This window comes from Larus michahellis, chromosome 33, assembly GCF_964199755.1.
Source record: "Larus michahellis chromosome 33, bLarMic1.1, whole genome shotgun sequence".
In the NCBI taxonomy this organism is placed as follows: Eukaryota; Metazoa; Chordata; class Aves; order Charadriiformes; family Laridae; genus Larus; species Larus michahellis.
Window position 1 is genome coordinate 41,226 of NC_133928.1, and position 20,655 is coordinate 61,880.

At 67.9% G+C, this 20,655-nt stretch overlaps 3 protein-coding genes across 10 annotated transcripts; 1 reads left to right on the top strand and 2 right to left on the bottom strand.

Moving 5' to 3' along the window:
- The first annotated feature begins 388 nt into the window (after positions 1-388).
- Positions 389-7,676, top strand: LRCH4 (leucine rich repeats and calponin homology domain containing 4). 7 transcript variants are annotated; one of them, XM_074568109.1, is made up of 17 exons: positions 389-699; positions 2,086-2,230; positions 2,322-2,448; positions 2,553-2,658; positions 2,739-2,875; positions 2,958-3,043; positions 3,135-3,231; positions 3,357-3,414; positions 3,595-3,674; positions 3,768-3,823; positions 3,909-4,001; positions 4,410-4,460; positions 4,568-4,619; positions 4,697-4,811; positions 4,907-4,971; positions 5,708-5,973; positions 7,368-7,676. In XM_074568109.1, exons 1-17 carry the CDS (start codon positions 471-473, stop codon positions 7,492-7,494), a joined length of 1,890 nt encoding a protein of 629 aa, XP_074424210.1. In that variant the 5' UTR covers positions 389-470; the 3' UTR covers positions 7,495-7,676. The 7 variants fall into 7 exon arrangements, with proteins under 7 accessions (XP_074424210.1, XP_074424212.1, XP_074424211.1 ...); XM_074568111.1 differs by having other exon boundaries at positions 4,709-4,811; XM_074568110.1 differs by having other exon boundaries at positions 4,571-4,619.
- Positions 7,677-7,773: 97 nt separating this feature from the next.
- AGFG2 (ArfGAP with FG repeats 2) lies at positions 7,774-11,550 on the bottom strand. 2 transcript variants are annotated; one of them, XM_074568117.1, is made up of 12 exons: positions 11,261-11,550; positions 10,658-10,751; positions 10,434-10,549; positions 9,958-10,051; positions 9,746-9,869; positions 9,543-9,656; positions 8,988-9,057; positions 8,833-8,873; positions 8,661-8,717; positions 8,484-8,543; positions 8,309-8,361; positions 7,774-8,002 (listed from the first exon to the last, which is right to left on the bottom strand). In XM_074568117.1, the coding sequence occupies exons 1-12, from the start codon at positions 11,545-11,547 to the stop codon at positions 7,940-7,942; spliced, it is 1,173 nt and encodes a 390-aa protein (XP_074424218.1). In that variant the 5' UTR covers positions 11,548-11,550; the 3' UTR covers positions 7,774-7,939. The 2 variants fall into 2 exon arrangements, with proteins under 2 accessions (XP_074424218.1, XP_074424219.1); XM_074568118.1 differs by lacking the exon at positions 8,484-8,543 and having other exon boundaries at positions 11,261-11,529.
- Positions 11,551-13,453: 1,903 nt separating this feature from the next.
- NYAP1 (neuronal tyrosine phosphorylated phosphoinositide-3-kinase adaptor 1) lies at positions 13,454-18,705 on the bottom strand. Its single transcript, XM_074568119.1, has 7 exons — positions 18,569-18,705; positions 18,280-18,468; positions 17,468-17,627; positions 16,852-17,090; positions 15,489-16,328; positions 15,118-15,258; positions 13,454-14,583 (listed from the first exon to the last, which is right to left on the bottom strand). The coding sequence occupies exons 3-7, from the start codon at positions 17,623-17,625 to the stop codon at positions 14,159-14,161; spliced, it is 1,803 nt and encodes a 600-aa protein (XP_074424220.1). The 5' UTR covers positions 17,626-17,627; positions 18,280-18,468; positions 18,569-18,705; the 3' UTR covers positions 13,454-14,158.
- Positions 18,706-20,655: the final 1,950 nt, after the last annotated feature.

Here is a 20,655-nt window from a genome sequence, read left to right on the forward strand (position 1 = left end):
GCCCCGCCCCTGCCCTTTGGCCCGCCGCCTCTTACCACCTGTCCTGCAGGTCTCGAAGCTTGATTGGTTGGCCACATATCAATCACGTGCCTTGCTCCTGCCTCCTCAAATGCGATTGGCTGTCCAGGGTCCACGAACTCCCCACAGGCATACTAGCTCCGCCTTCTCGCTCGCGATTGGTGGAGAGCCGTAACCCTCTCCTTTCCAGCCCCTAAACTGGAATTGGCTGCGACCAGCCAGCAATCCCGCCTCCGCTGGGAGACGATTGGTCTTCCTCCTATCCATCAAAAACTATTGCACCGCCCTCTCCGATTGGCCACCTCCCCTCGCTCCTCCCGCTCTGATTGGCCGAGGGGCTGTCCTCGCCCCCGGGGGGGCGGTGGCCTCCCTGCGCGGCAGCTTCCGGCCGCTCAGTCGCGCAGTGGCGGCCGCGGCGAGCGGAGCTCCGCCTCCGCCGGGGGAACCCCGCCATGGCGGCGGGCGAGGCGGGCACCCTGACGGCTGACCTGCCGCCTCCGCCGCCGCCGCTGCTGCTGCTGCCGCCGCCGCCGCCATCGCCGCCGCCCGGAGGAACGGCTACGGAACGCGCCCTGGAAGAAGCAGCGGCCTCCGGTACCCTCAGTCTGGCCGGCCGCCGCCTGCGCGCCTTCCCGGTGGCGGCGGCGCGGCGCTGGGACCTCAGCGACACCACGCAGGCCGGTGAGACCACGCCCCCTCGTCCCGTAGCCACGCCCCTTCGTGGGGTCCCCTGTCCCCCCTCCCTGGGCGGTCGTGGCTCCGCAGCCCCGCCTCATTCTTGAGGGTCCCCGGTACCTTCTGCCTCCCCGTGACGGGGTCTGACTCCCCCCTTCCCGTTCCCGGGGGTGTCCGGTGCCTCCTGTCCCCCCTGGCCTCTTCTCTGCCCCGCCGGGGGCTCTGGGCCTGGTTCCCTCCTCCACAACGACAGCCCCCCCAGTTCCTGGGGGTCCCTGGAGTGGGCCTGGTCCCCCCGCTTTCTGCATTCCCGGGGGTCCCCGGTGCCTCCTGCCCCCAAAGTCTGGGCCCAGCTCCCCCCACGTCCTACCGCAGCCCCCCCAGCCTCCTCAGGATGGGGCCCAGAGATGTGTGTCCTCCCCTGCCACCAGCGTCTCTGGGTCCCTTGGCCCAAATCCACCCTTTGAGAAGGGGCTGGGAGCCCTAAATCCCCCCGCCTCCACGGGGGTAGGACAGGGGTTTCCCCCCCACACCCCTCCGCAGGGGTAGGACGGGGTTTACTGCCCCCCACACCCCTCCACGGAGGTAGGACGGGGTTCCCCCCCTCCAGGGGCACCCTGCGGGTTCCGCCGCCTCCCCGGAAGCCAAAGGTTTGCCGGAGGCCGGATAAACAAGGTGCCAGGGCGGGACCAGCCGGAGCGCCTGGTCCGGGCGGTCCTGCCTGCCTCAGTTTCCCCCTCCCAACACCGAGGGGGGTCAGCACCCCTCTGTGTGTGTGTGTGTCCCTTTTCCCCTCAAGGGGGAAGGGGGGAGCTGCCCCATTGTTCTCTCTTCCCCTTCAGCTTCTCCTTCCGGGAGGGTTGGGGTGTTGTCAGCGTTCCCCCCCGCCCCAAACAGCCTGAAAAAGGGGGGCTCAGGGCTTGACACCCCTCCAATTTCAACCCCTTTTCAAGGGTGGGGGTGCCCCACGTTCGTGGTTTATTAACACCCAGGAGGTCCCTGTCCCCTGCTGTGGTGGGGACACTCAGGTCACACTAGAGCACCCTGTGTTGTCCCCCCAGCCCCAGGCTGACCCCCCCCCGGCACCGGGGAGGGAGCCGGGATGTGGGGTGTTCTCTGTGCCTGATGGTTTGTGGTGTCCTCGTCCCATTTGTGGTGGTTGGTGGTCCCTGTCCCCCGTTGTCCCTGTTGGTCCCCAGCCCTGAGGGTCCCCGGTCCCCATCATTGTCACTAATGGTCCCTGTCCCTGATGGTTCCCATCCCTGAGGGTCTGTGTCCCCTGTCCCCATCAGTCCCTGTCCACGAGGGTCCCCCATCCTTGAGCATCACTGGTCCCTGTCAGTCCCGGTCCCCACGTGTCCCTGTCCCCACGCATCCCCTGTTCCCCTGCAGACCTGTCCCGCAACCGCTTCGGGGAGGTCCCGGAGGCCGCCTGTTGCCTGGTGTCCCTGGAGGGGCTCAGCCTCTACCACAACTGCCTGCGCAGCGTCTCCCCGGCCATCGCCAACCTCCAGGCCCTCGCCCACCTCGACCTCAGGTACTGCCCTTCCCCGGGGGGAGGCTGGGGGGGTCCTGCAGCCCCCTCCCGACACCTGCCGGTTAATCCCCTGCCCGTCCCCTGCCTGCAGCCGCAACCAGCTGAGCTCCCTGCCTTCGTGCCTCTGCCTCCTGCCCCTCCGCGTCCTCAACGCCAGCAACAACCGCCTGGCGCAGCTCCCCGAAAACATCGGGGCGCTCGGAGCCCTGCGGCAGCTGGTGAGCACAAAGAAGGGGAGGGGGTGACAACACCAGGACCCCATCCTTTTTGTCACTGACCCCCGCTGTTGTCACCTCGCTTCGTTAACCCCTTCCCCCCCCAGGATGTCAGTTGTAACGAGCTGCGGGCGCTACCAGCCAGTATGGGGCAGTTGAAATCGCTGCGGGATCTCAATCTTCGCCGCAATCAGCTCACTGTGTTGCCCGAAGGTGAGTTGGGGGGGGTTCATGGGGGGGCCCCCCACTTTGTGGGTGGGGTCCCCATGTCCCCATGTCCCCTCCCCGCCCAGAGCTGTCGGAGCTGCCCCTCGTCCGTCTCGACTTCTCCTGCAACCGAGTGGTCACCATTCCCCGCTGCTACCGGCGTCTCCGGCACCTCCAAATCATCCTGGCCGATAACAACCCCCTCCAGTCACCCCCCGCCCAGGTCAGGGGGGGTTGGGGTTCGGGGGGGGGGGGTTCGGGGGGACCCCAAAAACCCCCATCTCACCCCCCGAACCCCCCACCAGATCTGCTTGAAGGGCAAAGTCCACATCTTCAAGTACCTCCACCTCGAAGCCGAGGCTGCCACCATGACCCAGCCCCCCGCTACGTGGTAAAGGGGGGTGTCAAAGGTGGTGGTGGGGGGGAAATTCCTCCCCTGGTGATTTTTGGGGTTCCCTCACCCCTGTTTTCCCCCTTCCCAGCCTCGCGGATGAGCTCTGCCCCCTCCGGCAGCGTGGGGGGTTGGACTCCGGCTTCAACAGCGTCGACAGCGGCAGCAAGCGATGGTCCGGCAACGAGGTGGGGGTTTGGGGGGCCGGGGCGGGGGGGTGGGTCTTGGGGGTGCATGAGGGGGTTTGGGGTGGCCCCCACCTTAAATTCCTCCCTCCACCCACCCCCTTGCACCCCCTTTTCCACCATTTCAGTCCACGGATGAGTTTTCGGAGCTGCCCCGGCACCACAGGGAGAAGCGCAGTGGGGCAGGTGAGTGGGGTGGGGACCCTCTGTCACCCCCCTGGGGGCCGGTGTCGCCTCCTTGGGGATCTCTGTCACCCCCACCAGGGGGTGGTGTCACCCCTTGGGGACTCCTGTCACCACCCCAGGGGCAGTGTCACCCCCCCCGGGGACCGGTGTCACCCTGTGTCACCCACCCTTTCCCTACAGCCGGTGACAGTGACCCCGAGCCAGTGGACTTCATCGAGGGCAGCCTGACGGGGGAGGAGGAGGAGGAGCACCAGCTCGAGGTGACAGGATTGTGCTGGGCCCCCCCCCCCTCAAATCCTGCCCCCCCCCCCTCAAATCCTGGGGCCCCCCCAAACCCCCTTTACCCCCCTCAGGAGCAGCCGGGCTCGTCCCTGAGAGGTGACACCCCGGAGAAGGTGACCGGCGGCGGGTGAGTGTTGGGGGGACATGGGGGGGTCTGGGGCATCCTGGGGGGGTTTGGGGGTCCCTGCTGACTCCCCCCCCGTCCCCCCCAGGGTGGCCCCGGTCCCCTGGCGGGGGCGGCTGTGGCAGCAGAGGGAGAGGAGGCAGGAGGCCAGGAGGAGCCGGGGGCTGGAGCGGAGGGACAGGTACTGGGGGGGACTGGGATTGGGAACGGGGATGGGGAGTGGGGAAAGGAATTGGGGACAGGAACGGGATTGGGGAGGGGAATGGGAATGGGGACAGGAACGGGGACAGGGAATGGGGACTGGGGAGAAGGACTGGGGATGGGAACGGGGCCAGGGCTGGGACTGGGGACGCGGGGACGGCCTGGGGACAAGGGAATGGGAATCGGGGATGGCGATGGGGATGGAAAAAATGCGGATGGGATCGGGAATGGGGACAGACGGGTTGGGGATGAGGGACAGGGGGTGGGAGGTTTGTGACAGGATGGGATCGGGGACACGGGGCGGGGGGCAGGGGCCGGGACACGGGGGGGCCGGGGGACGTGGTGGGGACAGGGGTGGGTGGGTGGCTGCCACCTTTCCCCCCTGCAGCTTCCTGCGAGCGGCTGCCAAAGCCACCCCCGCCCCGGCTGCTCACAGCAGGTGGGTGCCCCTTGTCCCTGTCCCTTGTCCCCAGCCCTGTCCCCGTCCCCTTCCCCGACGCCTGGGTCCCCCCTGGTGACACCGGGGGGGTCACTCTCCCCCCACAGCAGCCAGTCGGAGCCCGGCACCTTCCCCCAGCGACAGCCCAGGACAACACCAGTGAGTAGCAGGGGACCTCGTCAGGCTTAATGCTAATGAGTTAATTAGTGTTAATTACCCCCCCTTCCCCCCTCCTGGTGCCATTCCAGGGCCCAGCCGAAGCCCCCGGCCCCTCCTTGGCCCCCAAACCCAGCAGCTTCCTCTTCCGCTCCTCCTCCTCCTCCTCCTCCCGCGGCGCTGCCACCAAACCCGGTAGGACACTGTCCCCTCCCCTGGCGTGTCCCCTCTTTGTGTCACACCCCCCACCCCCCCCCCCCGGGTGACACCCCCCAATTTGCTCCCCGCAGCCCCTCCGGCCTGTGACACCCCCCCGGAGCCTGAGGAGGGGGAGCTGATCGCCGAGATGCGGCAGGTGAGGGGGGGACGGGGACTGGGGACAGGGGACGGGATTGGGATGGGATTGGGGACAGGGGACAGGGATTGGGGACAAGGGACGGGATTGGGATGGGATTGGGGACGGGACAGGGATTGGGGACGGGATTGGGACGGGACTGGGGACAGGGATTGGGGACAAGGGACGGGATTGGGGACAGGGATTGGGGACAAGGGACGGGATTGGGATGGGATTGGGGACGGGACAGGGATTGGGGACAGGAGTGGGATGGGACTGGGGACAAGGGACGGGATTGGGACGGGACTGGGGACAGGGGACAGGGATTGGGGACAAGGGACGGGATTGGGATGGGATTGGGGACGGGACAGGGATTGGGGACAAGGGATGGGATTGGGACGGGACTGGGGACAAGGGATGGGATTGGGACGGGACTGGGGACAAGGGACGGGACTGGGACGGGACTGGGGACAGGGGACAGGGATTGGGTTGGGGACAAGGGACAGGATTGGGATGGGATTGGGGACAGGGGACAGGGATTGGGGACAGGATTGGGATGGGATTGGGGACAGGGGACATGTTTAGGGACGGGGATGGAATTGGGATGGGATTGGGGACAGGGACTGGGGACAGGGGTGGGGATCTGGGGACAAGGGAATGGGAATTGGGGACGGGGGCCAGGAGTTGTGGACTGGGGCCAGGACTGGGGCCAGGCCACCCGTTTTTGGGGACACTTTTGCTGTCGTCCCCCCCCCAGAGCCTGGAGTCGCTGCTGCAGCTGCGGCTGCCGGAGGAGCTGGGGGAGGCGCTGAGCCAACGGGAGCTGCTGGGACGCCTGGCCCAGCGCCTGCGTCCCCAGCGCGTCCCCAGCGCCGTGAGTCACCCCCCGACCCCCCCCCCCGACCCCCAACAAGCCCCTCTTGGGGCCCCCGCCATTTCTCACCCCCCCTTTCTCCCTTCCACCCCCCCCCCCCAGCCAAGCCCGGCCCCGAGAGTTTCCTGGGATCCTGCCGCGGCCCCGAGGTACGACTTGGGAGCGTTTCATTCCCGTTTTTGGGGGGTTTTTTTATTATATTTTATTTTATTTGAATGGGGGGGGGGGGGGGGGCGTGGTCCCCCCCCAACCCCTCCTACCGCCCCCCCTCCCCCCAGGTGAAGCCACCCCCTCCCCGGCGCCCCCCCCCCGGGCTCCTCGCTGGCTTCGCCCTCTTCTACGGCCTCCTCATGGCGCTGCTTTACACGGCTTATCGCGCGCTCTTCGGCTGCTAAACGGGGGGGGGACACCCCCATTCTGGGGGGGTCCCCGAATTCAGGGACACCCCCCCAACCTCGGGGGGTGCCCCCCCCCTTGTCCTTGTGCCTTAATGTGGGGGGAAACTGAGGCAGGGATGGGGCTGGGGGGGGGGTTTGAACCCCCTTTTTCCCCCCTGGGGGGGGTGATTTCCCCCCGTTAATTATTATTATAATTATTATTATAATGAATTATTATAATGAATTATTATTATTATAATTAATAATTATTCTAATTATGGAGAGCTGCTCCTAAATTATATTTGATATTTACAGACCTGTGGGTGGTGTGTGACTATTGGAGGGGGGTGTGTTGCTAATTAGGGGGTGTGTGTCGGTAATTAGGGGGGGTGTTGCTAATTGGGGGGGCTAGAAATTGGGGGGGGGGGGGGGCTAAAACTGCCGCTGTGCAGCTCTTTGTCCGTTTTTGCCCTTTCTGTGCCCAAAAAGGGGGACGCTGCGTCCCCCCCGCTATGCTGTGTGTGCCCCCCCTCCTCTAATTAAGCCACCCCCCTAATTAGGCTCCCTTCTCCCTTAATTATGCTTCCCCTCCCCCAACTACGCCCCCTCTTAATTGCTCCCCCTCCCCTAATTACATCCCCTTAATTGCGACCCCCTCCCCTAACTGTCCGCTCCTCATTATGCGCCCCTCCCCTAATTATCCCCCCCAATTATGCTCCCCCTCCCCTAATTATCCCCCCCAATTATGCTCCCCCTCCCCTAATTTCTCTCCCCCTCCTCCCATAATTGTGCTCCCCCCCTTCCCCTAATTATGGTCCCTAATTATGCCCCCCTCCCCTAATTACATTTCTCCTAATTATGCCCCCCCAATTATGCCACCCTCTCCCCTAATTATGCTGCCGAATTGCCCCCCTCAATTACACCCCCATCACCCCTCCCTTAATTATATTCCTTCCAATTACACCTTCTCCCTTAATTACCCCAATCACCCCCTCCCCTAATTAACACCCCCCTCCCCTAATTACCCCTGCAACCATCCCCTTTTCTAATTATGCTCCCTTCCCCTAATTACCCCCTAATTACCCCCTAATTACCCCCTAATTACCCCCTAATTACCCCCTAATTACCCCCTAATTACCCCCTAATTACCCTCTCTCTGCCCCCAGGCCGCTGCCCACCGGCCGGGGCCGGACCCCCCTCCCTGAGCCCCGCCCCCGCCCCGCCCCCGCCGCTCTCATTGGTGGACGGGCCGCAGGGGGGCGGAGCCGACCCCGGCGCCGCCATTTTGGCTGAGGGCAGGCGCCCTTACGGCTAATGTGGACCATGGGGGTGAGGCTGCGGCCGCCATCTTGGCTAAGGGCGGGCGGGAAGCCATCTTTACTGAGGGCAAAGGAGTCCCATCGGGGGGCAGGAGGCGCCCACAGCTGCCATCTTTATTGAGGGTACAGTCCCTCCCACCCCACCCCCCGTGTCGAGGGGGTCCCCCCGTGGGGGGGGGTGAGGGGCCGGGGGGGGGGGGGGGCGGGAAGGGGAGCGGGGAGGAGGAGATCAATCGAGGCGCTGAGACCGGAGCCAGTTTTATAGAATATATATTAGATATCGCGATATATCTCTCAAAAAAAAAAAATAAAAACTTGATCCTGGGGGGGGTCTGGGGGGCATCCGGATGCCTGGGTCCCCTCTGGAGTGCGCGGTGGGGGAGGGGAGGTCCGGGCTGTCCCCTCCCCCCGTGGCGGGGCTATAGGAAGGGGTTGGTGGTCGGATGCTTGATGGCGAAGGGGCCCGTCGGGGCCGGGAGCGTCTGGGGGGGCAAAAAGGGGGGTCGGGGGGGTAAAACGGGGGAATGTGGGGAAAAAGGGGGGCGGGAGAAGAAGGTGGGGGGGAATGAAAGGGAGGGTTTAGTGTTAAAAGGAGGCATTTAGGGTAAAAGGGGTGTTGGGGGCAGGAAAGTGGGGGGTTTGGGGGCAAAAAAGTGGGAGTAGGGGCAAAAAGGGGGGGTCGGGGGCAAGAAACAGGGGTTGGGAGGAAAAAGGGGGGGGTCAGAGGGCAAGAGGGGGGTTGAGGCCCCCCCCCCCGCATTGCCCCCTCCCCCCAGAAACCTGCTCACCACGAAGGGGTTGGTTGAAGCTTTGGCCACGTTGAACCCGCCGAAGGGTGAACCTGGGGGGGGGGGAACGGGGAGGGTGGGGAGTCAGCGGGGGGAGCGCGGGGGGGGCTTGGGGTACCCCAACACTTGCCCCCCCCCCCCCCACTTCCCCCCTTCTCCCCACGTCAATTCTTACCGTCAGCCTGGAAGGGGCTGGGGAACCCCCCAGGAATTGAGGGGGCGGCGAAACTGGCACCTAAATGGGGGGGGGACACACAGAATTGGGGGGGGGGGGGGGAGTCACCCAAAAACCCCATCCCGGTTGGGGGCCGGGGGCAGTTATTGTGGGGGGGGGGGAGGGGGGGGCACTCACCATTGCTCTGGAAGGGGTTGGTGGGGGGGCGAGGGGCAGCGAAGGGGTTGGTGTAACCTGGGGGGGGACGACACAGGCGTCACCTTGGGGCGCCCCCCCCCACACACACACTTTGTGGGGGTCTCAAGGGTTTTTTTATGGGGGGGGGGGGGGGGGGAGCAGGGCAACTTACCCCCATAGGGCGGTGGCGGGGGGCGGGGGGTCACGAAGAGGCTGTGGGGGGGATGAGGGAGGGGTGAATTTTGGGGTGGGGAGCAGCTCTGCCCCCCCCCCCCCCCCCCCCCCCCTTGTATGGGGGTGTAATTAATTCGGGAGGGGAGGCACTACCTGGAGGAGGCTCCGCCCGCTGAGGGGGGGGTGGGGGTGGGGGTGGCCCCGCCCCCTGCAGCAGCGCCCCCTGGGGGTGGGAGGGAGAGACATGGGGGGGAGTTATGACACCCCAAAAGCCCCCTGGGACCCCCCCCAGTGTGACTGGGGGGGGCCCCAAACCCCCTCCCCAGCACCCCGTAAGGAATGGGGGGACCCCAAACCCCCTCCCCGGTGTGGGGGGGGGACCCCGGACCCCCCCATTGGTGCTGGGGGGGGGGGGGGTCCCAGGGCCCCCCAAATCTTCCCTCATTCCCCCCAGGGGGACCCCAGGGTGTGGGGGAGACCCCAAACCCCCTCCCCAGCACCCCGCAAGGAACAGGGGGACCCCAGTTTGCCCCCCCAATTAATTCTGGGGGTCTCACGGCGGTGGGGAGACCCCAACCCCCCCCATTAGTCCTGGGGGGTCCCAGGGGCCCCCAAATCCTCCCCCATCAGCCCCAAGGGTACCATTGGGTGGGGGGGACACCCCAAATCAACCCCCCCCCACTAATCCCAGGGGGGCTCCCAGGTTACCTGTGGGTGCTGGGGGGGGATAGAAATGGGGTGCGGCCCCCCCAGACGTGGGGGCTCCTGGGCCGGCTCCGAAGGCATCGAAATTGGGGAAGGCAGCGCGGGGGGGGGCCGGGCCTGGCGGAGGGGACACAGGAGGGGGACAGTCAATGCCACAGCCCCCGCCTTTTCCACCCCCGACCCCCCCCCGGGCCCCCCCAGCTCACCAGGGAAGGCGGCGAAGGCGGGTGCAGGTTGGGGGGCGGCGAACGGGTCCCCCCCGATATCAGCCAAGAGGTCGGTGCTGGTTTTTCGGACGGGCTGGGGGGGGTGGGGGTGGGGGGCGCGGGGCTGGGAGGGGGCACAGAGAGGGTCAGGGTCACCCCTCGTCTTTGTGACACACCCCCCCCCCCCCCCCCCCCCAATGGCACCGTCTCACCTGCAGCGTCCCCGCGTCCCCCAGGAGGGGCTGGGGGGGCCCCGGCTCCGCTGGGGGGTTTTGGGGGGGTTTTACTTGTTCTGGTGCCACATACCTGGGGGGGGGGGGGGGGGGAGATGGTCATTAGGGGGACACCCCCCCCAAACAGTCCCATTTCCCCCCCAACCGTGCCCCCCCCTAAAACCATGCTGTTCCCCCTCCAAACCGCGTTGCGCCCCCCAAACTGTGCCCCTCGCCATTTGCACCCCCCAACAGTGATGCCCCCCCAACTGTGCCCCCCCCAAACCCTTCCCCCTCCAAACCGTGATCCCACAAACCATTCCCCCCCCCCAAAACCAGGCTCTTCCCCCCCAAACTGTCCTGTGCCCCCCCCCAAATCATGTTGCCCCCCCAAAAACCATTTCCCTCCCCCAGACCATGTCCCCCCTCACCCAAAACCGTGGTTCCCCCCCCGACTGTTTCCCCCCCCCCCATACCATCGCTTCTTCTCGTACTTCTCCTGCAGAAACTCCTTCACCTTCTGGGGGTCGTGGGAGTCGGGGAGCAGCGACGTTCGGGGGTCGAAGGTGCCAAGCCAAACCCGCCGACAGGCCTGGGGGGGGCGGAATGGGGGGGACGCGGACATGGGGACACCGTTGGGGGGGGGCGGGGGAAAGGGGGACAGAGACACACACACCCCCCCAAAGAACCCCCCACGGACCTCGTTACCCCGGGCCTGCAGGAACAGCACCTCGGCTTCGGTGAAGGTCGCCATGGAAATGGCCTTGACACGGTGGGGGGGGTTCAGGCCCCGCCTGCGGGAAGAAGGGGGGTGAAACTGGGGGGTGAGTAACCCCCCCCCGCCCCCCAAAAAGGGCTTTTCCCCCCCAAAAAAAAGTCGGGTTTAAAGGCCCCAGGGGGATACACGTGTTGAGGCCACACCCCTGCCCAGGAAGCCCCGCCCCCGCGGTGGGCGCAGCCAATCAGAGAGGGCTGGGCTGGAGCGGCCCCACGCTGTCCCCGCCCCACAGCTTTGACCACGCCCACATCACCTGCCCCCTGCTCCGGCCACGCCCCCTTTGAGCGCACCAATCACTTGGTCGCGGTCCCGCCCCCCGCCAAGGCACCGCCCACGCGCAGCTCCCCGGGATCTGCCCCCGCCCCTCACTTCTGGCCACGCCCTCACTTCTGGTCCCGCCCCCGCACACGCCACGCCCCCCGCACAGACCCCGCCCCCCGGATCAGGCCCCGCCCCCTCCCCATCTCCCAGCGCCCCCGGCCCGGCCCCGCCCCGCCCGGCCCGGCCCGGCCCGGCCCCGCTCACAGCGCCCCGGAGCAGCCGGTGCAGACGAGGCTGCCCACGCTGATGTCCACGTAGGTGACGCCGCGCTGGCCGCACTCGAAGCAGAGCCGGTTGGCGGGGGAAGCGCTCACCAACTCCCTCACCCGCCGGCACCAAACCTCCGCTTCCGCATCCCGGGACGCCGCGTTCCCTTTCCGGACCCCGGAGCCTCCACCGGGACCCGCTCCCCCTCCGGGGCCGCCGCCGCCCGCCGCCGCCATCCTCCTTCCTGCACCCGGCAGCGGCGGCGGCGGCGCCGCACTGCGCATGCGCGGGACACGCCCCTCCCGCCGCACTGCGCATGCGCAGGCCGCGCCCCGCTCAGTTGCCATGGGGAGGGTGCTGGTGGGCGTGGTCTGCGCATGTGCCCCCCCCCCGAAGCCCGGCGGGAAGCCCCGCCCCTTCGCGCGTGCCCGCCGGGCGGGCGGCCGTCGCGCGCCCAACGGCTCTTCCCGCCCAACGGCTTTTCCCGCCTCTTCGGCGCCGCCTCAGCCCCCGGTGAGTGATTTACCTCCGGGCGTGAGGGGAAAGTGGTCGTTTTGGGGCGTTTTCACACAAATTCGGTATTATTTCCCCCCCGCCGTGGTGTGAGGGGATGGGGGGCTTGTCTTGGTCCCCTCACTGGGGTCTTCTCCCCCGCCTCGGAGACCCCTCAGCGCCCGCCTCCACCCCCAGCGAGTGGTTTAACCCCAGACACAGCAGGAAATGGTTCATTTTGGGTCGTTTTCACACAAATTCGCTATTCACACACACACATTGTGTCCCCCCCCCGTGTGAGCACATGGGATATTGGGGGGGTCTCATTGAGATCTACCAGCCCCCCCAGTGCCTCCTCTCCTCCCCGGTGAGTGGTTAACCCTGAACACAGGGAGAAAATGTTCATTTTGGGCCATTTTCTCACAAATTCACTATTATTCCCACACACTCATTGTGTTTGCCCCCTCCATGTGTGAGGGGATGGGATACCGGGGGTCTTGGTCCCCTCATTGGGGTCTCCCCCCCCCCCCAGCGCCTCCTCAGCCCTCAGTGAGTGATTTAACTCCAGACACAGGAGAAAAAGGTTCATTTTGGGTCTTTTTCACACAAATTCACTATTATTTCCCCCCCTACATTGTGTCTCGCTCTTCTATGAGGGAATGAGGTCTGGGGGGGGTCTCAATCCCCTCATTGGGGTCTCCCCGACTCAGTGCCTCCTCCCCCCACCGGTGAGTGTTTTATCCCCAGACACAGGGGGAAATTGTTCATTTTGGGTCGTTTTCACAAAAATTCACTATTATTCTCACACATGCATTGTGTTTCCCCTGCCATGGTGTGAGGGAACAGGGTGGAGGTCTCTGTCCCCTCATTGGGGTCTCCTCCCCCCCACCCCTGCGCCTCCCCCCATCTCCACTAAGTGTTTTATTCTCTGACACAGGAGTAATTGTTCATTTTGGCTCATTTTCACACAAATTCACTATTATTTCTACCCCCCCGCACTCCACAGGCACATTCTCTCTCCCCCGCCCCATGGTGTCAGTGGATGGTCTGGGGGGGTCCCGGTCCCCTCATTAGGGTCTCCCCCCCCCAACACCTCCTCCCCCCCTCAGTAAGTGCTTTAAACCCCAGACACGTGGGGGGGCGCCTCATTTTTGGTTGTTTTCACCCAAATTCCTATTATTCTCCCCCCACTCCAAGCACATTTCGTGTGTGTCCCCCCATTGTGGGAGGGGATTTGGTGTGTGGGGGGGTCTCAGTCTCCTTATTGGGGTGTCCCCCCCAAACAAGAGCTTCAAGCTGCTTCTTTCTTTAATAGTGCACAGAACCACGTTACAAAAGACCTCCCCCCCCACCCCCATTTTCCAACCCCCCCTCCCCAAATTTGGGGCCCCCCCCGGACCCCGCGGGGACGAAGGCAATTCTGGTAAGGGGGGGGGAAACGAGGCACAGAGGGGCTGGGGGGGGCCCAGGAAAGGGTTGGGGGGACCCATTGCCCCCCCAATGGTAAACCCCCCCCCAAAATCCCAGGGGAGACCCCCGCCTCCTCTCTCCCCCTCCCATTGGAGGGGGGGCTCCCCCAAATCCCCCCCCCCCCACAGGCCGCACTGCGGACCCCCCGGAGCCAAACCTCCCCAAAACCCTGCTCGACCGTGGATGCACCCCCATAAATACCCCCCCCCATGATCCCCTCCCCCCATAAATACATTTGCAAAGCAGTTACAGCAGCCCCCCCTTTTCTGGGGGGGGGGGCTGGACCCCCCCTTAATGCGGGGTGACCCCCGCTTTTATGAGGGTGAGCCCCCCCTTTCTTGGGGGGCTCTACCCCCCTTTAATGCCCCCCCCACTTCATAGGGGGGCTCTGACACCCCCCCTTATTGGTGGGCTTAACCCTCCCTTTATGGGGGGACCCTTTACCTTATGGGGGGGGTGTCTCCATCCTCCCCCCTCCCTTTAGAGGTGTGTCCCCCCCTTTTAACTACGGGGGGGCCCTTAATGTACCATAAATACCCAGCCCCCCCCCCCCCAAATCCTCCCCTAACCCGGCCCAGCCGTGTTGTGACCCCCCCTCAATTTGGGAGCCCCTCCCTCCATTTTTGAGGACCCTTCCCCTACATTTTAGGGACCCTCCCCTCTATTTTAAGTACAACCACCTTAATTTTGGGGACCCTCCCCTCGATTTAGGAGCCCCCTCCTCCATTTTGAGGATCTCCCCCTCCATTTCAGGCCCCCCCTTGACTTTGGGGCCCCCCCTTCGACTTTGGGGACCCAGCCTGTTACCTTGGGGACCCCCCCCTCGATTTTACATACACCGCCCCCCTCAATTTTGGGGGCGGGCTTTTTTCTGGGAGGGGGGTGTCAGGGATGCTCCAGGCACCCCAAGACTTTTTTGGGGGGGGCTGGGTGTCAGATGGCCGTGTCCCAGAGCACGGTGTGTGACCGGCGGTTGGGGGGAGTCCCGGGAGGGGGTCTCCCCTCATGTGTCCCCCCTCTCCAGGCAGGGGGGGGCGGAGTGGGGAGGGGGGGCAGGCTCTCCTGTTTGCACAGCCCCACCCCGCGCCCCCCCCGCGCTTTAATTTCGGTGCAAACGCAGCGTTTTCGGTCGATCACCTCCTGCAACTGCCCGTCCCGCGGGCGGGGGGCGGCCGGGACCCCCCCTCCGGGAACGGGGATCCCCCCCCCGCTAATGGGGACCCCCCCTCCGCTACTGGGGACCCCCCCGGAGAGGGGACGGGGAGTGGGGGGGGCTCCGCGGGGGAACGGGGGGGCCCCAGCTTGGCGAACCCCCGAGGTGGAGGCCGAGCGACCCAGGCGGTGCCCCCCGGGGGGGTCTGCGGGGGGGGGGGATGTGTGTCAGGGGGACACGGTGGCACCGCTGTCACCCCGTGTCACACAACACCCCCCCCCCCAGTGTCCCTATGTTGCCCTGCGCATAGTGTCGCCCCCCCCCAGGTCTCTGTGCCCCCCCTCAGTGTTCCCACGTTCCCCCCACACTGTCACCCAGTGTGACCTGTGTCCTGTCCCCCCCCCCGCCATGTCTCTGTGCCCCCACCAGATTCCTACACCCCCCCGCAACGTTCCCAATCTGCTCCCCCAGGTCCCGGTGTCCCCCTCTCCAATGTCCCCATGTCCCCCTCCAGTGTCCCCCCCATGTCCACGTGCCCCCCCAGTGTGTCCCGCCCCCAGGTCCCTGCGTCCTCCCCCTGTCCCCTGTGTCCCTCCCCCTCGGGCCCTGTGTCCCCCCACCATTGTCCCCACCCCTCCCAGTGTCCCCCCCGGCCCCCCCCGGCCCCTGTGTCCCCCCACCATTGTTCCCACATGGCCCCCCCTGGTCCCTGTACCCCCCCTCAGCGTCCCCCGCTCACCTGCTGGCCGCCCACAGGCCGGGAAGGTCTGGCAGGGGAGGGGGAGGGGCAGCCCTGCCCGCCCCCGTGGCACCGGGATCCCGGAGGGGGGGGGCACTGCCCCCGCCCCCCCCCGCTCCTCCCGGGGGGGCTCGGATGCCTCTGAGGGGGGAGGAGCCAGCTCTCAGCCCCGCCCACGAGGGGGCGTGCCCACACCCACGGCCTGCCCACCCCAGCCACAGGGGCGTGTCCTCCCCAACCCGGCCAACTGCACCCCGGGGGCGTGTCCCCTTAGAGCCCACCCACCCCACCTGAGGGGGAGGAGCCAGCAGCCAGCCCCGCCCACGGGGGGCGTGCCCTCATGAAGTCCCGCCCTCCTGCAGTCAACTCACTCTCTGCCTCTTTCCCACGGCGTGGGGCAGCTCCGCCCCCTCGGCGGGGGTGTGGCTCCTCCTCGCGCAAGGGGGCGGGGCCCCCTGATGCCCCGCCCCCCCGCAGGCTGTCGTAGGCGGGGGGGCGTTTCCCGGAAGGGGGCGGGGCTTCTGCTGGCGGCGGGGGGAGGGGCAAAGCGCCAAGCCCCGCCCCACCCCGCTCACGCCCCCCGGCCCCCGGGTGGGGGAGGGGCGTGGAGTGGCTCCTCGCGCGGCCGGGGGGGGGCGGCTCGCGGCGGGGGAGGGGGAGGGGCAGGCGCGAGCCCTCGGGGGGGAGCGGGGGGGTGGCCAGCAGCGGGGGGCGGGGGGTGAGGAGGTTGGGGAAGGGGGGGGGCACGGAGAAAGGGGCATGGCCGGCTGCAAAGGGGGCGTGGGCCGCGGAAAAAGGGGCGTGGCCCGTGGGAAAAGGAACATGGGTGGTGGGGAAGGGGGCGTGGCCGGCAGAGAAATGGGCGTGGACTGTGGGAAAAGGGGCGTGGCCTTCCCCAGGGGGGAGGGGGCAGCTCATCTCCTCGTAAATGGCTTCGGGCTCCTCGGGGGGGGGAGGCTGGGGAAGGGGGGGGGCTCCCCCACCCCCCACCCCTCCTCCCCCCCCCCGCCGGGCGTCCCCCACCATCTCGATGTAGACGGGCTCCTCCCCCTCTCCCTCCCCCCCCCCGGGCCCCGCCCCCCCCTCGGAGGTGGAGGAGGGGGCAGGGGGCGGAGGGGCGGCAGGGGGGGGCCCGGCTGACAGGCGGGTCTGGGGGCTGCGAGAGGGCTTCGGGGGGGGCGTCTGCCGCGCACAGCCCCCCCGCGGGGCGCCTGAGGGGAGAAATGGGGGTGTCGTTGGGGTGTTACCCCCCTCCCTGCCCCATTTTGCCCCATAACCCCCTCTGCCCCCCTCCCTGCCCCATCGCACCCCCCAGCATGAGGCCCACAGCCTCCAACACCCCCAAAACAACCCACAGCCTCCCCCTAACTACCCCCCAGCCCACCCAAATACCCCCCAGCCCCGCAAGCCCCCAGCCCCCCATACACCAGTACTCCCGCCAGCCCCCACAAAACACCCCACAGCCCCCCAAAATCCTCAGTACCCCAACCCTCACAGCCCCCCATCACCCCCAGCTGCCCCGACACCCCATAATCCCCACAAACTCCCCCAGCCCCCCAAAACACACCCCAGCACCCCGTAACCCCCGACACCCTCTGTAAGACCCTGCCCCCCACAGCCCCCCAGTCCCCCAAAACACCCTGTAGCCCCCCCCATACTCCCCCAGCCCCCCCCACACACCCCCCAGACCCCATGACACCCCATAACCCCCCCAGCCACCCCTGCCCCACTCACCGCCCCTCTTGGCAGGGGGTGCCTCCAGCCCCCTCCCCTCAGGGGGCCCCGGGCGGGGGCCAGAGGTTCGGGGGAGCCCACCCCCGGTGTCGGGGAGCCCCACGGCGTGGCAGGAGAGGGAGCGGGGGGCCATGCCGGGGGGGCAGGGCCGGGGTCCCCGCTCCTGGGGGGCCGGCAGCGTCAGGAACCCCACCCGCAGGGGCCGCCGCAGGGACCCCCCATCCCGTGCCTTGGAGGCCCTGGGGGGGGGAATGGGGGTCAGGGGAGACCTCAAAATACATGGGGACCCCCCCAACCCACCTTGGGATGCCCTGACCCCCACCTTGACCCTCCCCTGTGGGGTTCAGGGGGCACCCCAAAATATCTGGGGACCCCCCCTCCCTCCGAGCCCCCCAGGGACCCCCCGTCCCCGACTGTACCCACCCTGGGGGGGTCAGTTGCGTGCAGGGGAGACCCCAGCCCCCCCTCCATTTTCACTCCCCCAGGACCCCAACCCCACAGACACACCCCTCCCCCCACCCCCGTCCCGCCCCAGAGGATTCAATCCCCCCCCCAGCCCCCCGGGACCCCAACCCCACCGACAGCACCCCACCCCCCCCCCCCCCCCACCGCCCACCCCTTTCGCGGCTCCTCCTCGCGGGGGGGGCGCCAGTCGGGGCGGGGCTTGCGCGTGAGCAGGTTCATGGCGGCGGCCGCGGGGGGGCGCTCTTCCCCCAGCCGCAGGAGGGCGGCGGCGGCGGCGGCGGCCAGTTCCGACCGCGGGGGGGCGCTCATCCCTGGGTGGAGGGGGTGGGGGTACGGGGGGGCGCTCTGGCTCCCTGGGGCACCCCCTCTCAGTGTCCCCATGGGGCACACCCCCTCCCCACACCCCCCATCCCTGGTGTGCCCCATGGGACATCCCCCCCCTCCCCGGACACCTGGGTCCCCCCTGGACAACTGGGTCCCCTCCCGACCCCTCCCAGGGTCCCCATGGGACATCCCCCTCCACGGACGCCTGTGTCCCTCCATCACACCCCAAACCCCCCCCCCCGTCCGTCCCCCCCGTCCCCGAGGTGGGCCCGGACGCCTGGGTCCCCTCCTGGACGCCTGAGTCCCCCCCATCCTTCCACAGTGTCTCCCATGGGACCCCCCACCCGCTGGACGGCTGGGTCTGTGCGACCCCCCATTAGCACTATCCCCCCCCCCCCGTCAACACATCAACACCCCCCCTCAAGGTGGGCCCGGCGGCCTGGGTGTGCCCCCCCATTACCCCCGCACGGTGGGCCCGTCTCGGTCCGCTCCATCACCCCCCCACCCCTCCATGGGACCCCTGACCCCGCACGCCCGGGTCCCTCTGTCCCCTCCCGTCCGTCCCCCCCGCCCTCACGAACGGGCCCCCCCCATCCCCAAGGTGGGCCCGGACGCCCGCGTCCCCCCCCGCCCCGTTACCTCTCTCCGGTTCCTCTCCCGGGGCGGGGGGTCGCAGGATGGCGGAGGGGGGTGTCCGTGGGGGCGGGGGGGGGGGGTAGAATCACGGACAATTCCTTCCCCCCCCCCCCCTCCCCCAACCGCCCGCCAACACCCCCCCGGAGCCGGGGCCTCACGGGGGGCGGCGACCCATGGCGGGGCTCTACCGGCCTGGGGAGGGACAGGGGGGAAAGCAGAGGCGGGGGGGAGAGAGGGCGTTTAACGGGAGGGGCCCCGTTAAACCTTCCCCCCCCCCCATATTTCAACATACCGGTCGCTCCCGCCTCCCGCCCGCGCCGCTCCATGGCGCTGACGCAGCGTCCGGGCGGCCACAGCGGCCCCTGGCGGCGGGGAGGACGCTGCGCAGGCGGGCGGCGGCGGGGGCGTGGCTTCTCTGGGGCTCCGCCCCCTCTGGGCGTGGTTTGTGGGGGGCGTGGCCGCGCTGGGCGTCGCGACGCCGTAAAGGCGTCGCGACGCCCAGCGCGGCCACGCCCCCCCCCCGAAGTCCGGCTTCCGGTTGCCGTTACTTCCGGGTTCACCCGCCCGCCGCGGCGGCCGGCGGGATTCTCGCGCTCCGGTGGGGCCGGTGTGGGCGGGGCACGGGTTTGGCCACGGCCCTCCCGCATCGCTGACCCCGCCCTCTTTCTGTTGCCAGCTGGGATTGGCTGAGACGGGAAGAGGAGGGGGTGTGAGGCGGGACTTCCGGGGGGGGTGGGGCTTCCGGGTTTGGGGTGGTGGAAGGGGGGGGGATGGGACTTCTGGGGGAGATTGTGGGGGGGGCGAACTTCCGGGTTTGGGGTGGGACTTCCGGGTTTTGGTATGGGAGGGGGGGTGGGACTTCCGAGCTTGGGCTGGGGAGGGGGGCGGGACTTCCTGTTTGGGACTGCTGAAGGGGGGGTTATGGGGAGGAGCTTCCTGGGAGGGTGGGACTTCCGGGTGGGCAGGTGGGGGGGAGGGACTTCCTCCTGGGATAGGTATGGGCGGGGGGTGGAGCTTCCTGTTGTGGCAGGTGGGGGGGCGGGACTTCCGGCTGGGCCAGGTGTGGGGGAGGGGCGGCACTTCCCCTCCCCCCCCTTCCCCAGGGCCCAAAACGAATGGAAATGGGAAGAAAATGGACCTCTGCCCCTCCCCCCCCCCTCAGATGCCGGGGGGGGGGGGGGAGGAAGGGCTGTGTCCATCTGACGCCCCTCCCCCACCCTGACAGCAGCCGCCGAGGACCAGATGGAGCCGGTTCCGGTGAGGCCCCTCCCCCCCCCACGCCTGGGTCCCCTGGGGTGGGGGAGGGGCAGTTCCCAGACACATGGGTCCTTGCAACCGGGGGGGGGGGGTGGGGGGGGGGTGGCTGTTTGGGGTGTGGGGCCCAGATTTTGGGGTCCGCCGGGGGGGTGCGTCTGTGGGTCCCAGGGGAGGTGGGGGGGTTCCCGGGGGGGTTCCCATGGGGGGGGGGGGATCAGGGGGTCCCATGTGAGGCGCGGTTTGGGCCCGGGGGGGTCCCGTGTGGGGGGCTGTGGCTAATTAAGAGGTTTTGTGGTTAATTGGGGGAACGGTCGTGGTTAATTAAGGGGATTTTGGATTAACTGCAGAGAGATTGTAGCTCATTGAGGGAGCTCCTGGTTAATTAAGGGAGACTCGTGCGTAATTTGGGCGCGTGGTTAATTAAGTGGCTCCGTGGCCAATTTTGGGGAGTAACGGCAATGGCGGGGGGGGGGGGGGGGAGGGTGTGGTCCTGGCGGAGGCGGGACTCGAACCCGGGGCCGCGCGAGGGCGCCACCATCTCGGTGAGGTCGGTGCATGTGGGGGCCGCCATCTGGGGGAGGGCGATGCCCGGGGGGGGGGTGGGGCGTGGCCGGAATGGGCGTGTCTGCCGCCACGATGCCGGGGGGACACACCCCCAAAAACTTGGGGGGACCCTAAAAACGGGGGGGGGGGGGGAGGAGAAATATGGCGACCTGACCCCCCCCCGCCTCAGTGTCTTCCCCCCCCTCCAGGAGACGGACCCCGCGGTGCATTCTGGGAAGGAGGAGGAGGGGGGAGGGGCCCCCCTGGCCACGCCCACCCCCCACAGCAGCCTCGCGGGGGTGGGGGGAGGGGCGGGGGGCCCCTTCGACCCCCCCCGAGCGGCCGCCGCCCTCCTGGGCCGCTCCTTCGCCGCCCGCCGGGCCGTGGGGGGGGCGGCAGCCGCCGGTGAGTCGGGGTTTTGGGGGGTTTTTTGGGGGGTCAACGCTCCACTTTTCATCATTTTTAACCAAAAATCCCCCATTTCCGCCCCGTTCCGCAGCCATGAACCTGCCCCCCCAGCAGCGGCTCTACCGGGGGCTGGTCAGCCTGGCCGTGCCCCTCCCCCCACCCGGGCCGCGC

Excerpts from the sequence above, each read along its gene's own strand:
- NYAP1 (XM_074568119.1), bottom strand. The coding sequence starts at position 17,625 with ATGAGCGCCCCCCCGCGGTCGGAACTGGCCGCCGCCGCCGCCGCCGCC. Across the intron at positions 15,259-15,488 it reads CCGTGGGAAAGAGGCAGAGA|AGGCATCCGAGCCCCCCCGG; the intron begins GTGAGTTGACTG and ends CTCCCCCCTCAG. Across the intron at positions 14,584-15,117 it reads GGCCTGTGGGCGGCCAGCAG|ACCCCCCCGGGGGGCACCGC; the intron begins GTGAGCGGGGGA and ends CCCCCCCCGCAG.
- LRCH4 (XM_074568109.1), top strand. The coding sequence starts at position 471 with ATGGCGGCGGGCGAGGCGGGCACCCTGACGGCTGACCTGCCGCCTCCG. Across the intron at positions 3,824-3,908 it reads GAGAAGGTGACCGGCGGCGG|GGTGGCCCCGGTCCCCTGGC; the intron begins GTGAGTGTTGGG and ends CGTCCCCCCCAG. Across the intron at positions 4,461-4,567 it reads GCCCCGGCTGCTCACAGCAG|CAGCCAGTCGGAGCCCGGCA; the intron begins GTGGGTGCCCCT and ends CTCCCCCCACAG.
- AGFG2 (XM_074568117.1), bottom strand. The coding sequence starts at position 11,547 with ATGCGCAGTGCGGCGCCGCCGCCGCCGCTGCCGGGTGCAGGAAGGAGG. Across the intron at positions 10,752-11,260 it reads ACCGGCTGCTCCGGGGCGCT|GCGGGGCCTGAACCCCCCCC; the intron begins GTGAGCGGGGCC and ends TTCTTCCCGCAG. Across the intron at positions 8,003-8,308 it reads CTTCAACCAACCCCTTCGTG|ACGCTCCCGGCCCCGACGGG; the intron begins GTGAGCAGGTTT and ends TTGCCCCCCCAG.